The sequence below is a fragment of the Mustela putorius genome, unplaced genomic scaffold (assembly GCF_011764305.1).
Source record: "Mustela putorius furo isolate JIRA1106 unplaced genomic scaffold, ASM1176430v1.1 tig00000145_pilon_pilon_pilon, whole genome shotgun sequence".
Classification (NCBI taxonomy): domain Eukaryota; kingdom Metazoa; phylum Chordata; class Mammalia; order Carnivora; family Mustelidae; genus Mustela; species Mustela putorius.
The window spans coordinates 20,678,893-20,697,189 of NW_025421294.1; the positions used below are offsets into that span (position 1 = coordinate 20,678,893).

Consider the following 18,297-nt stretch of genomic DNA (forward strand, 5'->3'; position numbering starts at 1 on the left):
TTATCCCTCAACAATCCTACATGGTGGACACTCTTATTAGCCACATTTTATAGATGAAGAAATTGAGGCATAGAGAGTTTAAATCACCAGCCCATAATCACTCACCATATGAAATGGCAGAGCTATGATTCACACTGTTACAGTTTGGCTCCAGAATCTATTCTCTTATCCACATAAGTGGAACTGGGGAAGTGATAATTTTTTAGATAATTTAGATAATTTTTATGAGACCAGTGCTCTAACCCCTGAGCTACAGAGCCAATAATTTAGATAATTTTTAGATAATTTAGATTTTTTAAGATAATTTAGATCCAAACTTCAGCCTTGTCTTGGTTCCAGAGATATCATAGGTGATGTATTTGTGTTCGAGTTTGCAATTAATATAAGAATCTTTAAAATGGTCTGTTTTCCTTTAGCAATAGATGCCAGCAAAAAAAGGTGCTTACAAAACTTAGAAAATAGAAGGGAAAATAGTAGTGTTTTGTTGAGATCATTAATTGGCAAAAAAAAAAAAAAAGAGTGACATATGCTATGAATTCCCTGTAGTCTTGATTATTGGAGAAAAAGATATCTATGTATTAGATCTTTTGAAATGTTATTAGGGTATAAAGTTAAAAGCAAGAAAGACAACCTAAGAGGGAAGTCTTACCTCATGAATTATTCCCCCTCCAAAACTGCTAAACTTAGAAAAAAATCTATTATGTTTTATCTGCATGGAGGAGGAGTTAATGATATCAAGGATAATCACCTGAAAAACCAGCCTATTCCAGTCAGGAGAGTTGCATTATTCATTCTGAAGGATTCATATTACAACAATTTACACAATTTTCACCAGAGCTGAAACACGACATTTAAAATGTTCTTTCCATGTTGAATATACAAAAAGAAAGAAGAAGTTTTGATTCCTCCCTGGTAGAGTACAGAACTTTAAATTTCCTTGAAGAAAAGATAAAAATCATTTTAAAGGAATTTGAATACAAGTAGGCCGAAAGTTCAAAATACAAAATCCATACTCTGAAGTTTGGAATACTCTCACTTGTTTAGAAAAAAGTGAGGGAATCTTTTTTTAAAACTTCATGATGACTTGAGAGCTGTTTTGTTCTTAACGTGAAAGAGGAGAGTAGAAGGAATTAAACATTAATTGTTGAGAGAGATTAATTGGTAAAATAGGAATTAGATTTTTTTTTAAGATTTTATTTATTTATTTGACAGAGAGAGATCACAAGTAGTCAGAGAGGCAGGCAGAGAGAGAGAGAGAGGGAAGCAGGCTCCCTGCTGAGCATAGAGCCCGATGCGGGACTCGATCGCAAGACCCCGAGATCATGACCTGAGCCGAAGGCAGCAGCTTAACCCACTGAGCTACCCAGGCGCCCCAATAGGAATTAGATTTTAACTAGTATTTTTAGTTCCTTGAATCACACTTCAGTAGTATTATCTCAAAATATTAAGCTAACACTAATAATTGGTTACTATTATGGTTTATGGATTTTGTTAGAAATTCTTACACATTTTGAGATCTTCTACTGTCGGGAGCCAGTACAGGAGGCCTACTATAAGAGCTGTAAGGGGCTGAATATGATTGGCTGTTCATTTAGGTCCACTCACGCGGGAGGTGCATGAGCACTGCGGTGATTGGCTAGGCAGGCTAAGCTGCCGGTGTATATATGCTTGAATGTACTTGTAGAGCCGGCCCGCTGGGAGCCAGGCCTCGCCCCGCCGGCCGGAGGGGGCCGCAGCCGGGACCATGGCGGCGGGCGCCGAGGGGCGGCGCGCGGCCGGCGGCGGCGGCGGTGGCGGCACCCGAGCGGGGCGGCGGGAGCTGCGTGCTGTGCTGCGCCAGAGGGGGAAGAAGATAAAAAGAAGCCATTAAAGAAGTTTGCCTCCACGCGTGTCTCCGTGTCGTTCTTGCTGGCGAGAGCGACATTCTACTAGATAGATAAATTAGGTACTTCAGGCTGGCCATTTGAGTGAAATAACTATAAAGCAAACAATACTGCTCACTAGTAAAAGCAAACAAAAATTTAATATCAGTTAAAATTCCAAACTAAACCTTGAAGATATTTTTAAAAATCACATTTACTGGGGCACATGGGTGGCTCAGTTGGTAAGCATCCAACTCTTGATTTTGGCTCCTGTCCTGATCTCAGGGTCCGAGATTGAGCCCAGCACTGGGCTCCATGCTGAGTGTGCAGCCTGCTTAAGATTCTCTCCACCCCCTTCTTCTCTCCCTCTGCCCTTCCCCCATCACAGTCACATGCTCATGCTCTCTCTCAAATAAATAAATAAGCAAATAAAATCACATTTATTTTTATTTTTTTAAAAGATTTTATTTATTTATTTGTCATAGAGAGAGAAGCGAGAGCAAGCACAGGCAGACAGAGTGGCAGGCAGAGGCAGAGGGAGAAGCAGGCTCCCTGCCAAGCAAGGAGCCCTATGCGGGAATCGATCCCAGGACGCTGGGATCATGACCTGAGCCAAAGGCAGCCGCTCAACCAACTGAGCCACCCAGGCGTCCCTAAAATCACATTTATTGAAATGTAATTTTTGAAAGGAGATAATCTGAATAATGAGAATTTGGCTTGAGAAATTTATGATGGAATCTAAGATAATTTCTGTTAATTCCTTTTAGTGTGTACTAAATAAAAAGATAGTATTTGTATGTTTAATGTATCAAATTGTTCAAAATCTAATGTCTAACTTATAATACATCTTTCAACTCAGGAAGTATGAGTCTTCTAACTCTATAGTCCTTTTTCAAGATTGTTTTTGCTCTTCAGAGTCCCTTGCATTTCCATATGAATTTTAAGGTCAATTTACCAATTTCTGTAAAACAACAACAACAACGCAAAAAGCCTGCTGGGATTCTGATAAGGATTGCATTGAACCAGTAGACCAATTTGGGAGGCATCACCATCTTAGCAATAGTGAGTCTTCCAATCCATGAACACTTCCCATTTACTTAGGTCTTCTTTATTTTTTTTCAGTGCTGTTTTGTTGTGCTAAGTGTAAAGTCTTGCACTTATTTTGTTAATTGTTTTCCTAAGCATTTTATTATTTTTGATGCTATAATAAATGGAATTGTTTTCATTTCAATTTTGCATTTGCCAATGCTAATGTATAGAAATATAATTGATTTGTGAAGATTATTTATTTATTTAGAGAGAGTGTGCATAAGCAGGGATAGGGGTGGGAGAGGGGTGGAGGGAGAGAAAGAGAGGAAGCAAGAGTCTCCACTGAGCCAGGAGCCCTATGCGGGCTGTATCCCAGGACCCTGAGATCACCACCTGAGCTGAAATCAAGAGTTGGATGTCAACCAACTGAGACACCCAGGCACCCTCCTTAGGATTTTCTTTATGTAAGATGTTGTCATCCACAAATATACTTTAACTTCTTCATTTCCAATTTGAATTATTTTCTTTTTCTCATCTAATTGCCCTGGCTACATTTTTAGTACAATATTAAATAAAGCAGTGAGGAGACATCCTTGGTTGTTTTTCATCTTAGGGACAAAGTCTTTCACCATTCAATATGAAGTTAGCTGTGGGTTTTTATAGTTATCTTTATCAGGCTGAGGATATTCCTTATTCTTCCTAGTTTATTGAGTGTTCTTATCATGAAAAGGTATTGGGATTTGTAAAGTGCTTTTTCTGTGGAAATTGAGATGGTAATAGGGTGTATTGCTCTAAACCAACCTTTAATTTCTGGGATGAATTCTACCTGGTCATGGTATAATCTTTTTTAAAAAATTTTATTTATTTGATTGAGAGATACAGGGAGATAGCACAAGCTGAGGGAACAGCAGGCAGTGAAAGAAGCAGGCACCCCGCTGAGCAGGGACCCTGGGATCATAACCTTAGCCAAAGGCAGATGCTTAACCAACTGAGTCACCCAGGTGTCCCTGTATAATCCTTTTTATATGCTGCTGGAGTTAGTTTGCTAATATTTTGTTGAGAATTTTTGCATCTGTATTCATAAGGGATATGTTATTTAGTTTTCTTTTCTTATATTATCTTTATCTGGTTCTAGCATCATGACAATATGGGCCCCACAGAATGAACTGGGAAATGGTCCCTGCTCCTCTTTTTATAATTGGATTTGTGAAGGACTGGTATTAATTTTTTTAAGACTTTATTTATTCATTTGACAGAGAGACACAGTGAGAGAGGGAACACAAGCAGGGCGAGTGAGAGAAGGAGAAGCAGGCTTCCCACCAAGCATGGAGCCCAATGCAGGGCTGGATCTCAGAACCCTGGGATCATGCCTTGAACTGAAGGCAGATGCTTAATGACTGAGCCACCCAGGAGTCTGTGGTGTTAATTTTTTTAAAAAAGATTTTATTTATTTGACACAGCGAGATAGAGAGAGAGAGAGAGATCCCAAGCAAGCAAAGAGGCAGGCAGAGAGAAAGGGGAAGCAGACTCCCTGCTGAGCAGAGAGCTCAGTGCAAAGCAGGGCTCAATCCCAGGACCCTGAGATCAGGACCTGAGCCGAAGGCAGAGGATTAACCCACTGAGGCACCCAGGCGCCCCTTAAACTTCAGTAGAATTCCAGTTCTGGGCCTTTAAAAGTTTTTAAAAAGTTTTCTTGGAAAGTTTTTGATTACTGATTAAATCTTGAATAAGATAAGACATTTATCATGAAAAAATCCATTTGCCCAAAGATTTAAAAAATTTAGGCAATTAAAATGACAATATTTAGACAACACAATTTTGATTTTTTTTTTTTTTTTTTTTAAGATTTTATTTATTTATCAGAGAGAGAGAGGGGGAAAGAGCGAGCACAGGCAGACAGAATGGCAGGCAGAGGCAGAGGGAGAAGCAGGCTCCCTGCTCAGCAGGGAGCCCGATGTGGGACTCGATCCCAGGACGCTGGGATCATGACCTGAGCCGAAGGCAGCCGCTTAACCAACTGAGCCACCCAGGCGTCCCACAATTTTGATTTTTTTAAATAATAAACCATCAATTGTTTTAGAAGTTGAGTTTCTCATCAAAGCTCTTTCTCATAGATAATCCTTGTTAGCTGGAGATAACTGACTTCAGCAATCTGAACCCAATAGTCTCTGACATTCCAGTCAGAAACCTCTCACATTAATAGTTCTGTAATGAAGTCCAAATGATGTTGATATCCCCCAAATGCTAAAAAAAAAAATGGCAGTCCACTGAGGGGTTCCTGTTCATCCTCCATATCACTGAGCAAGAGCAGAACATTGAAAGAAGAAGATGGCTGAGTCAACTCAGTGATTAAGAGAACAGAGAAACTGTCAGCTGAGAAGACATCTGTGGAGGTTCAGTGAATGACAGGTTAACCTGGGATAGGTCCTAGACCATGTCAAACAGAGGTGACATCTAGTCTTTAATAACAGCAATGGTTTGTGCCTCGTTGTGCCTATGACTTTGAAGCTTAGATATGTTTCAGTGCTCCATACTTCAAAGCTGTGGGCCCACATGCTAAACATCAAGTACCATGAAGCTTTGGATCATTGACAAAATAGTCCTGTAACTCAGATTGCCATCCAGGTTACCACCTTGTTCTGTGTGGCACCAGCTCAGTGCATAATACAAGATAGCTTTGCAGCAAATCTTCTTGGTCATCCAGTACTACCATGTGCAACACTGTCATATCTATTAATCAAGACCTTAATTTTTTTCCTGTAGGTAATCCCCATGTATCAATTACTTCAGTTACAACTCAATATTCCTCAGAACCAGCTTGTTTACTCTGCAGATTAGAAAGTAAAAAATGTCTCCATTAGCTCCCCTGTCTATAGCCTCAGCCATTAACAGGACAAACAAGAGGCAGAGGGTGACCTTCTCTATGAATTTGCCTCATGGAGCAAATGCAGAGCAGGACCGTCTGAGGAAGACTGGGACACTGATCAAACGCATCATTAGGTGTTGGTCTCAAACTTCTACTTGTGTGTGACAGAGCGGAGCTAAGCTTAATTAAGGCTTAGACTTATAGAGCCTGGGGCTGAACCCCACCCTGAAATTCCTTCTTCCGCTCTTCCACAAGACTACCAAAACCAGTACTGGTATGAGGGAAACCTCCAAAGAGGATGAGTTGTCAATAAAATATCACCAAGCAAATGAGGATGACTAACAGGATGAAAAATGGACTCAACAGATAAAAGAATGTATACATAAGAAATAGAGATTCAGAACAATATGGAAAGAACTTGAGTAAATGACATTTAATTTCCTCAAACAAAAAAGAAGGAGATAACAATTGTGAATAAAAAAACAAGTTGTTGGGCGCCTGGGTGGCTCAGCGACTGCCTTTGGCTCAGGTCATGATCCAGGAGTCCCTGTATTGAGTCCTGAATTGGGCTCCCAGCTCCATGGGGAGTCTGCTTCTCCCTCTGACCTTCTCCCCTCTCTCTCTCAAATAAATAAATAAAATATTTAAAAAAAATTAAAAAAAACACAAGTTGTTGTGAAAGCTGACCAAATATGAGTTAAAAAAAAATAACCTAAAGTTACTGAAACAAACAAACAAAATCAATATATTGTGTAGATCTCAGGTTGGGACCTAGCAAGTACCAGAACGTCAAGAATAAAGAAAAAAAATCTAAAGCAGAGTAAAGAAGGGTCATCGGGCTGACTCAGTTGGTACTTGGGTTCCGAGTTAGAGCCTCATGCTGGGCATAGAAATTACTTTTTAAAAAATAGAGTAAAGAAGTTTACAGATAAAAAAAGAATGACAATTACACTGATTTTATACTTTTTTTTATCCACAGTGTTGAATACTAGAAGAACAGAAGGAAAATGAGTTTAAATTAAAAAATCTATGTTCGGGGCACCTGGGTGGCTCAGTGGGTTAAGCCGCTGCCTTAGGCTCAGGTCATGATCTCAGGATCCTGGGATGGAGTCCCACATTGGGCTCTCTGCTCAGCAGGGAGCCTGCTTCCTCCTCTCTCTCTCTCTCTCTCTGCCTGCCTCTCTGCCTACTTGTGATCTCTCTCTGTCAAATAAATTTAAAAAAAATCTTTAAAAAAAAATCTATGTTCAACCAAACTATTGGTTTAGAATATCAGCATTAGACATAAAAGTAATTCAGAATTACAACTAACAGATCTCTAGCTTTAAAATATATAGGAAACTACTCTGAAAAGCAAGTATAAATAGATAATAAAACTAGTGGGATATACAAAAACTTTGACATTTTTAAAGTCCTCATTTATAAGGAGGGGCACCTGGGTGGCTCAGTGGGTTAAGGGCTCTGCTTTTGGCTCAGGTCATGATCCCAGGATCCTGGGATCGAACCCACATCGGGCTATCTGCTCAGCAGGGAGCCTGCCTCCCTTCCTCTCTCTCTGCCTGCCTCTCTGCCTACCTGTGATCTCTATCAAATAAATAAATAAAATCTTAAAAGAAATAAAGTCCTCATTTATAAGGAAAGCCATATTTAAGGACTAAGAAAGATTTATAAAAGGTATGCTAACTTACTTCACTAGTTTTAACCACTGGTAATTGAGTAATTGACATTCACAATCTACTTTTTTTTAAAAAAGTGCTTTCCTGAAAAATTTTAAAAATGATGCTTAGGCTGGGACTCCTCGGTGGCTCAACCTGTTGAGCCCAGGACTTGGTTTCCCCTCAAGTTATGATCTCAGGGTCCTGAGATGGAGCCCCACCTCCTGCTCCCTGCTAAGCCGGAGTTTGCTTGAGATTCTCTTTCTCTCTCTTTCCTTCTGCCCCTCTCCCACTCTCTCGCTCTCAAATAAATAAAGAAATAAAATCTTTAAAATATGATCTTTGGGCTGATAACATTTATATCTCAGAATTTATAAACTAAATTGTCATCACATCAGATGCTTCACTAAAAGTTTTCATGCAAAACGGAAAGGCAAATCTGTTGTTCAAAATGCTCTAAACTTAAATTTTTTTCGTCAGTCATCATGAAAATACTCTAGGCAATTCCAAGAGTAATTTGACTTATAGCTTATATTTTGTGTGCATTATTGTCAGTGTAAATGCATATAATTTTGAAATATTAATTGACAATGTCAAAACAGACAGTGAACTAAATATATTACTTTCACTTGACTACTATGTCCTTAAAAGCATACTGTACCTTAAAGAAGGTACATCTTAAGGAAATAAATTTTTAACAATCCTCAAACTTCATTAACTACAAAGCTGCTTTAAGTATGCTGTAAAGAACAATGTCTGACTGTATTATACAGGGTAAATTATAAGATTACTAGTGTGCAACTCTATCTACATTGCTCTAGATATAGAATTTGAGATGAGTTCCCTAAAGCAAGCCTGTTAGAAATCTTCATTAAACCAAAATGAAAAGTATTTTTGCTCACCTATTAGAAAAAGGAAAGGAGGCAGTAAGACTGCCTTAGTAAGAAAGGAAGCAGATGAAAGAAGAATATGCAAGGATTAACAACACAAAGTAAAATCAATATATAAGCAAAATGTTATATCAGCTAGATTCTTGATTCCAAAAGAAAACAACCATCGCCAGACAAATATTTTTTTCACTATTCTGTAAATGAACCCTATTCTTAAAATTGGAGCTTTGCTGAAGTCTCACTCAGTATCTTGAACCAGACCATTGGGAAAAATGGGCTTGAGGAACTTGAACTCATTGGTCCCTGATCCTCCCGTCAGACACACCTCATACTGGTAGCTGTGGGACAGGGTCCCCGCACCGCTGACGTCCACCAGGTGGCCCGGAAACGGACCCTCGGGCACCGAGCAGCCGGCCCCCGACGCCGCCCGCCTCCTCCTGCACAGCCGCACCGCCACGAACACCATCACCGAGAACAGGAAGAGCGACGACACGGACGCCAAGGCCACCACCAGGTAGACGGTGAGCGGGTCGGCGCGCGCCTCGGCCGCCGCCGCGTCCGGCAGCGGCAGGTAGGGCTGCGAGAAGCCGTCCACCAGCAGCACGTGCAGCGTGACGCTGGCCGACAGCGGCGGCTCGCCGTGGTCCCGGACCAGCACCAGCAGCCTGTGCTTGACGGCGTCGCGCTCGCTCAGCGGCCGCGCCGTGCGCACCTCGCCGTTGTGCGCCCACACGCCGAACAGCCCGGGCTCCGTGGCCTTGAGCAGCTGGTACGACAGCCAGGCGTTCTGGCCCGAGTCGCCGTCCACCGCCACCACCTTGGCCACCAGGTAGCCCGCCTCGGCCGCCCGCGGCACCAGCTCGGTGCAGGGCGCCGAGCCGTTCTGCAGCGGGTACAGCACGAACGGCGCGTTGTCGTTGGCGTCCGCCACCAGCACGCGCACCAGCGCCTGGCTGCTGAGCGCCGGCGAGCCGCGGTCGGCCGCGCCCACGCGGAACTCGAACGCCTGCAGCGCCTCGAAATCCAGCGACCTGAGCGCGAACAGCTGCCCGTTGTCCGCGTTGATGGACACCAGCGAGCCCAGCGGCAGCTGCGGGTCGTGGGGCGGCAGCAGCGAGTAGGTGACCTGGGCGTTGGCGCCCGAGTCTCTGTCGGTGGCGCTCACGCTGCCGATGTGCAGGGCGGGGCTGTTGTTCTCGCGGACGCGCAGGGTGTAGGTCGTCTGGCTGAAGGTCGGGGCGTTGTCGTTGACGTCGGACACGGTCACCGTGAGGTTGTGCTGGGTTTTCAGCCTGGGGGTCCCCAGGTCGGTGACGGTGATGGTGATGTTGTATTCGGCCTGGCTCTCTCTGTCTAGTGCTCCTTTTGACAGTAGGGTGTAAAAATTCTCTACTGATGGTTTTAGGACGAAGGGGAGATTGTTCTCGATGGAGCACATAATTCTTCCATTGTCTCCAGAGTCAGGATCTGAAACACTGAAAACAGCCACCACAGTCTCTGGCGAGTTCTCAGGGATAGGGCTGGTAATTGAGGACAAGGTCAGTTCTGGTGGGTTGTCATTCACATCAACCACCTGAACTATCACTGTGGTTTTTCCTGAAAGGCCCCCCCCATCCTTGGCTTCTATGTCCACTTCATAAGTATTCATAACCTCATAATTCAAATATTTGACTAGTTGGATATCACCAGTAATTGAATTTAACTGAAAAGTTTTGCGAATTTCTTCAGAAGCGTGAAAAAATGCGTATGATACTGTCCCAAAATTTCCTGTATCTAAGTCAGAAGCTGAGACAGTAACAATAACAGAGTTAATGGGACTGTTCTCTAGAATTTGAACCTCATAGAGTGACTGTGTAAATTCTGGGGCATTGTCATTTATGTCTAAGACCAGAATGTGGATCTGGGCGATCCCCGACCGGGGTGGAGAGCCCCCATCTAGCGCGGTGAGGGTCAAAACGAGCTCTGGGTGCTCCTCACGGTCTAGCGCTTTGTCCAGCACTAGTTGTGGGTACTTTCTTCCATCCCTACGATTGCGTGTGAGAACATGGAAATGGGAATTAGGAGCGATTGTGTAGTTTTGGAGACTGTTTCTTCCCACATCCAAGTCCTCAGCATTTTCCAAAGGAATTACGGTTCCTGGTGGACTGTTTTCTAAGAGTTTCAGCTGCATTTCATTTTCAAAGAATACCGGAGAGTGGTCGTTTACATCTACGACCTGAACCTCATTTGTAATAAACTGCAAAGGGTTTTGCAGTAATATCTGAAAGTGCAGTAAACATGGCTCCGTGTGGCCGCATAGCTCTTCCCGGTCCAATTTCTCATGCAGGAGCAAATCGCCGGTCTGATGGTTGAGCTGAAAATGCTGTTTGTTCCCTTTAGACACAACTTGGGCTCCCCTCACAGCCAGTTCCCCTACCTCTAGCCCTAAATCCTTTGCTAGGTTGGCTATTAAATAGCCCCTCTCTGTTTCCTCAACCACAGAGTAGCGTCTTGACTCAGACTCAGTCAGAGACCCACCCAGAAAAACAAAGAGAAATAGGACTTGCCTTTGTCTAAGAAAGCGCTCCCCTCTGGCCTCCATTGTGTTTTCGGCCACGTTCTTCCTGGAGATATTGCCAAACTAAGCGTCCGGCAGTGCTAACAAACGCAGTCTTTTGCCTTCCAACCTTTGAAGAAAGTCTAGCGAATAATCCTTTCCAAGGCTCAGATTTGCTTGCTTAAAATCTGCCCAGACTTTCAACCCCCTAGTTTACGTGCCTTACAGAGTGCGCACAATGCCCGTGGTTTAATTCGCCGTCTTAGTCAACAGCGCCACCATGCGTTCACTGGTAGCTTAAAAATTACTTAGAGAACGTGCTATGTTGGGGCAGGAGGCCCGGTGGATGGGTGTTTTGATTTTTTAATTGCTTATTCCCCTTGATAAACGGAGTAGCTCATTTGTTCTTGTGCTAAATGAGTTTTTAAAAAAACACACAACCTAGGGAAATGAAATGCGTTCTTTAAAAAGAACCCACTGTCTTTGATAAGAGTCCTCATTTACATGTTTTCGCTGATTTATATGATTTTGCTGTTAGAGCTACTCTTCCTGCCCATCTGCAGTTATTACTCATAAACTTTAAAGGATTTTGCTCTAAATTCTAAATGATGATATGCATCATATCCTACTTGCATTTTTCTCTTATTTTCCAGATTTTGTAAAGTGTCCATGAATGAGTTACATTTATAATCAGGAAAAAATGCTATGAAAATTATAATAGGTCATGTCATAGTCAGAGGCCCAAAATGCTCAGTTCCTTTCAAATCTTCACAATCACTCAAGGAACACAGATATTTCTCCTCTTCTTATTTCGCAGTAATTTTACAATTGCTGGTTTCATCTATGTAAACTATATTAACTGTTTCATCTGTATAACTGTTTTATCTGTGGAAATACGTTGAGTTTGTAAAAGTTAGGCATATAGTGGTAACAAGGCAAATCGTGTATATCTTGTAGTTTTCCATCTAATGGGGTGAACAGACTTTAAATATATGTTCAAACAAACTGTAAAAAGTGCTATATAGGAAATGTACTGAATGCACTGAAAGCATGCAGTAGGAGGACCTGACTTAATGGGTGGTTGGTGAAAAAGTTTCATCAAAGTTGTGCCACTTAATCTGGAAGATGAAGGGTAAGATGTTTGTCTTACAGGCTAAGTCTTACAGACTAAGACTAAAATGGGAAGAAAACATATATGAGAAACTGATATGTAAAGGCCTGCAACAGTATAGTATAGCTATTCTAGATAATAAAAGGACAGTGTACCCAAAACTTCCTGTCTCAAGAGTGAGAATAGAATGATGGAGAAATAAACTGTGGGCAAATAACAGATGCTTGGATTTTATTCTAAGAATAAAAGGAAGATATTTCAAGGTTTTAGGCGGAAACGTGAAATAACTCAAATATCAAGAGGTTGGCTTAGCATCTTCATAATTATCAGGAATGTAACATGGAGGGTCACCTATTAGGATTACTCTTACTACTAGTAATACTATAAGTAACAGCAATTATACTTCTGTATCTTTGTAGTACCTTACTTGATCATAATTTCAAGCTATAGAAATAGCTATTAGCATTTTGGGGGAACTGAAATTATGTGATTTACCCAAGATCCTACTAAGTATCAGCAGTGCTCCACACTGCTAATCTCAAAAGGACGACTTTAAAATTCATATTGTAATTTTAATGGTATAGCTCATGCAAATAAACATAAAATAACACAAGAATTTAAATATAGGCTGAAGAACATTAATAGCTAAACATGTGTTTTAATGTATAGATCTGAAATTGAACTGCAAGAAATAAATGAATCATTTATGAATTATACAAGGAAATTGAAACTATAAAATCAAAACACAATTTCCCCATTCCTCTCCTGCCTTCCTTAAGCTAGAAGGCAGGAGAGGAAGCTCAAATTAGGAAGAGAGAAAGGAAAAATATATTGAAGGAAAGAGGGACTGATAACTGCATAATCTGTCAGTAACAGTGATCAGTTCAATTAATAACCAAAAATTATATATGTAATTCCTTATACATCATAGAGCATTTAATTCTAGCAAAACTTTGTTTTATGAGTATTTCAGTGTCTTTAAATATCAAAATATCACAAGATGAAATAAAGACACTTTTCTTTCAATCACTTATTCAAAACTTTTATTGAGAACCTATAATCATTCAATTACTGAGCTAATCATACAGTAAATGGGGAGTTATTGACAAACATATTCAAGACCCTAAAAAGAAAAAAAAGGCTTTGAAAAGCCTAGGGAACTGAAAAGGGAAAGACCAAAATAGTTAGTGCAAATATATATATATATATATATATATAGCCAGAATAAGATAAATCTTCCACACAGGATTGTTTCCAATGGAATCATAAATGCTCCAAATTTTTTGAAAAAATGCAATGCCAAACTACATTTGAAGTTTCTAAAATTTAGTCAAGGACAAATATTTATTTCCTAATATCTTTTCGATTGTAAGGATGTGCTCAAAGTTAACAGATGGTTTGTAATTGCTAAAACTGGTAACTTTTAAGGGGAACCAAAATGAGCAAAGGTTTAAAGAAAAAAATATATTTTATTTTTTAAAAGATTTTATTTATTTATTTGACAGACAAAGATCACAAGTAGGCAGAGAGACAGGCAGAGAGAGAGGAGGAAGCAGGCTCCCTGCTCAGCTGAGAGCCAGATGTGGAGCTGGATGCCAGGACCCTGGGATCATGACCTGAGACCAAGGCAGAGGCTTTAAGCCACTGAGCCACCCAGATGCCCTAAAGAAAAAAACTTCAATAGCATGAAGAATTGCATGGCTTTGAAAACAACCAAACATGCTATTTATGTAGCTAATTTGAGAATATTAGTGGTTGACCAAGCACTTTTGATGTGAATGGTTTGTAGAATCCAGCAGCCAAGGTTGTCACAATCTCTAAGGAATCATAATCTTCATTTATGGACACTTTAAGGAAGTACATATTTAGAAAAGTGTGTTAGGTTTCTTTGTTATTAATAAATATGCATATATTAATGGTTTTAGTCAATATGAATTAACAGAATAAAAGTTATACTAGTCTAAAAGAATATACAAACACAAATATTCTGGGTTGGAAAAAGAATAAGGTTATGTAGCGATTGCAAACATTTAAAAATGTTTAAAATTTTAAGTTCTGCAAAATCACCTAGGAACTGCGGAAGGTGAGTTTGGGAAAAGGTGCTCTAACTTAAAAATTAAAGATTTCCGAAAACACAAAAATTTACCTTCACACTTTAAGTTGAATTAAGTTACAGTGAGACTAATCAACAAAAAGAAAACAAAGGAAATTTGCATTCCTTAAAGCACAAGTGAACACATTTTAAAACACCAGTAACATGCACTAAGTTGGAACAGGATAGCTGCTTACCAAATAAAAAGAACCCCAATGGACAAGGCAGTAAAAAAGAACTTCCCACAAATTAACTGAGACTAGGCTCAGTAGACCCTTATTATACTTAATTGAATTCAAAATTATCCCTGAAACTGGGGCTTGCTTCACTAATCCTCTCCTCACCCAGAGCAAGGAAACTGGGAAGAATTGGCTTGAGGAACTTGAATTCATTGGCTCCTGTGCCTCCCGTCAGACACACCTCATACTGGTAGCTGTGGGACAGGGTCCCCGCGCCGCTGACGTCCACCAGGTGGCCCGGAAACGGACCCTCGGGCACCGAGCAGCCGGCCCCCGACGCCGCCCGCCTCCTCCTGCACAGCCGCACCGCCACGAACACCAGCACCGAGAACAGGAAGAGCGACGACACGGACGCCAAAGCCACCACCAGGTAGACGGTGAGCGGGTCGGCGCGCGCCTCGGCCGCCGCCGCGTCCGGCAGCGGCAGGTAGGGCTGCGAGAAGCCGTCCACCAGCAGCACGTGCAGCGTGACGCTGGCCGACAGCGGCGGCTCGCCGTGGTCCCGGACCAGCACCAGCAGCCTGTGCTTGACGGCGTCGCGCTCGCTCAGCGGCCGCGCCGTGCGCACCTCGCCGTTGTGCGCCCACACGCCGAACAGCCCGGGCTCCGTGGCCTTGAGCAGCTGGTACGACAGCCAGGCGTTCTGGCCCGAGTCGCCGTCCACCGCCACCACCTTGGCCACCAGGTAGCCCGCCTCGGCCGTCCGCGGCACCAGCTCGGTGCAGGGCGCCGAGCCGTTCTGCAGCGGGTACAGCACGAACGGCGCGTTGTCGTTGGCGTCCGCCACCAGCACGCGCACCAGCGCCTGGCTGCTGAGCGCCGGCGAGCCGCGGTCGGCCGCGCCCACGCGGAACTCGAACGCCTGCAGCGCCTCGAAATCCAGCGACCTGAGCGCGAACAGCTGCCCGTTGTCCGCGTTGATGGACACCAGCGAGCCCAGCGGCAGCTGCGGGTCGTGGGGCGGCAGCAGCGAGTAGGTGACCTGGGCGTTGGCGCCCGAGTCTCTGTCGGTGGCGCTCACGCTGCCGATGTGCAGGGCGGGGCTGTTGTTCTCGCGGACGCGCAGGGTGTAGGTCGTCTGGCTGAAGGTCGGGGCGTTGTCGTTGACGTCGGACACGGTCACCGTGAGGTTGTGCTGGGTTTTCAGCCTGGGGGTCCCCAGGTCGGTGACGGTGATGGTGATGTTGTACTCTGCTCTTGTCTCTCGGTCCAGAGCTGTGTTTGTCACTAGGGTATAAAAATTCTCAACAGAAGGTTTAAGGAAGAAAGGGAGATCATCTGGAATGGAGCAAACCATTCTTCCATTGTCTCCAGAGTCAGGATCTGAAACCCTGAATACAGCAATTATGGTCTCCTCCAAGTTTTCTGGGATGTGATCGATAAATGTTGACATAGTCAGTTCCGGAGGGTTGTCATTCAAATCCATCACTTGGACAAACACCACGCAACTTCCAGAAAGTCCTCCACCGTCTGTAGCCTGAACATTTAATGTGTAAGTCTGAGTGGATTCGAAATCCAGTTTCTGTGTTAAAAAGAGTTCTCCTGACTTTGCATTTATTTGAAAAGTTTTGCGGATATCTTCAGAGGCTTGGGAAAATACGTAAGATATTTCTCCATAGGTTCCAATGTCCAAATCGCTAGCAGAGACTATGGCAACGGGGAATCCAATGGGGCTGTTTTCCTGAACCTGCACCTTATAAAACTGCTTTGCAAACTCGGGGGCATTATCATTGATGTCTAAGACTTCGATGCGAACCAAGGCAGTGCCTGTCCTGGGTGGAGTCCCGCCATCCAGTGCTGTCAGAGTTAACCTGATCTCAGCCTGTTCCTCGCGATCCAGAGCTTTGTCCAGTACCAGCTGTGGTAATATGCCGTCAGGACTGTCTTGTAATTTAAGATGGAAATGGGAATTGGGGCTGACTGTGTAACTTTGGAGACTGTTGCTTCCTACATCTAAATCCTGGGCACGTTCTATCAGAAAAGTAGTTCCGGGAGTGACACTTTCTGAAATTTTCAAAATTATTTCTTTATCTAGGAACACCGGGGAATGATCATTTATATCCCTAATCCGTAGCTCAGCCTGAAAAAACTGCAAGGGATTTTCCAGTAACACCTGGAAAGGTAGCACGCATGGCTCGGCAAGGCCGCACAGTTCCTCCCGGTCCAATTTCTCATTTAACAACAAATCCCCGGTCTGCCTATCAAAATGCAAACGCGTTTTTTTCCCTTTGGAAATGACTCGAGCCCCCCGTGCAGCTAGCTCATTTACCTCCAGCCCCAGGTCTTTTAACAAATTGGCCACAAAAGAGCCACTCTCCGTTTCCTCAGCCACTGAGTAGTGCTTAGGCTCAGAAGCAGCCTGAGCTATGCCCAGCAAAACAAAGAATATCAAGACTTGCCTTTGTCTCAGAAAGCGTTCTTTTCCCTCTCCGGCCTCCATCGCTTTCTGGTCTCCCAGCAAACTTGACCCAGTCTCAGCTCGCGTCGTGGCGGACTCTATCACCTAGTATCTTGCGGGTACTGTCATAAGTGGAGACGCCTAGGGCCCCGATTTCCCGATGGAAACACCTTAGAAAGCCTCCCCTTCCGGCTTGTTTCTTTAGCATAGCATCTGGGTTAAGGAGCGCCGGCTGGCAGCTTTCTCTCTTCGTTCTACTTTTAATGCTGCAGCGCCACCCCGCGTCCTTTCCGAGTGTTTATTTTATCCAAAACATTAACATCCTACTCCTTTCAGACAGAGGCCAATCTAAATGGAGTATTTTCATGTAGTGTCTCAACCTTTTATCTGTATTTCCAAAGACTTTTTCATTGCACCCATAGTGACCATGGCATTTCCATTCCAGTTTTCTCACAGATCGAAGGGGCATTTTTTAAAATTGGAAAACAACTTGAGAAACTGAAAGGGAGTAACTTCAGTCCCAGGATGAAAGAAGGCTTTGAGTAGGCAAGTTCCTGTTTTTATTTATAGAGGTTGGGTATGTGTGCGTCTGGGTGGTGGCTAGGTTACCATCTTCATGCTCAAGAGAAACAGAAAACTATACAAACTCAGGGAAAGCTCAGTATTCAAATAACTTTCTCATGGATGTGAAATATTGTTCTTACTTCTGTTTCTCTCTTGCACTACTCTCTCTTAACATTTCCCTAAAATTTGACACATTTGGGCCACACAAAAATCTCCAAAAATAGTTGGAAAATTTCTTCATGTGAATGTATCAACGTTTTTATTTTATTTTCTAACAGATAAGGGCACTTTTAACATAGCCTCAAATCAGTTATCACATCTAGCAATGGTAATAATTTCATAATAGCAAATAGCAAGTATTGAATTTTCCCCAGTTATCTTTTTAAAATATCTTCTTAGAGATGCTTTGTTAAATCGGGTACCAAACAAGATATATATGTTGCAATTTGTTGTTAGGTGTTTAAAATTTCTATCTTTTTGTATTTAAAATATTTGAAAAAAGAAGTGAGTTTTCAACCCAGAAAATATGCATTTAAATGCATATTGCTTAGTGAAAGAAACCAGTCTGAAAAGGCACATACTCAATCACTTGCAACTACATGACATTCTGGAAAAGGCAAAAGATAAATTAAGAAGATTAGTAGTTGCCAGATGGAAGGAGGAGGTGAATTAAGAGGTAAAACACAGGATATCTGGGAGGTATTGTTTCTCTATGATACTGCAATGGTAGATACATAGCAGTATGTGTTTGTCAAAACCCATAGAACACAAAGAATAAACTCTAACATAAACTACAGACTCTAGTTAATAATAATGGATCAATATTGGTTAATTAATTATAATAAATGTACCACACTAATGCAAGGTGTTAATACTAGGGAACTATGAGAGAAAGTGGTTATATGGGAACTCTTGTACTATCTGCTCAATTTTCTGTAAAACCCAAAACTGCTCTAAAAAATTAAGTCTATTTAACTAAATATTTGGGGAAACCTGAGTGGCTCAGTTGGTTCAGTGCCTCTTGCCTCTTGATTTATGTTCAAGTCATAATCTTA

The 18,297-nt window shown here is 42.4% G+C and overlaps 2 protein-coding genes across 2 annotated transcripts; both read right to left on the reverse strand.

Annotated features, from left to right (window-relative positions):
* Window positions 1-7,304: 7,304 nt before the first annotated feature.
* Window positions 7,305-11,086, reverse strand: PCDHB3 (protocadherin beta 3). Its single transcript, XM_045075386.1, has one exon. The coding sequence runs from the start codon at window positions 10,881-10,883 to the stop codon at window positions 8,541-8,543; it is 2,343 nt and encodes a 780-aa protein (XP_044931321.1). The 5' UTR covers window positions 10,884-11,086; the 3' UTR covers window positions 7,305-8,540.
* A 2,426-nt stretch (window positions 11,087-13,512) lies between these two features.
* On the reverse strand, window positions 13,513-17,715 carry PCDHB2 (protocadherin beta 2). Its single transcript, XM_045075385.1, has one exon. The coding sequence runs from the start codon at window positions 16,718-16,720 to the stop codon at window positions 14,327-14,329; it is 2,394 nt and encodes a 797-aa protein (XP_044931320.1). The 5' UTR covers window positions 16,721-17,715; the 3' UTR covers window positions 13,513-14,326.
* Window positions 17,716-18,297: the final 582 nt, after the last annotated feature.

Excerpts from the sequence above, each read along its gene's own strand:
- PCDHB3 (XM_045075386.1), bottom strand. The coding sequence starts at position 10,883 with ATGGAGGCCAGAGGGGAGCGCTTTCTTAGACAAAGGCAAGTCCTATTT.
- PCDHB2 (XM_045075385.1), bottom strand. The coding sequence starts at position 16,720 with ATGGAGGCCGGAGAGGGAAAAGAACGCTTTCTGAGACAAAGGCAAGTC.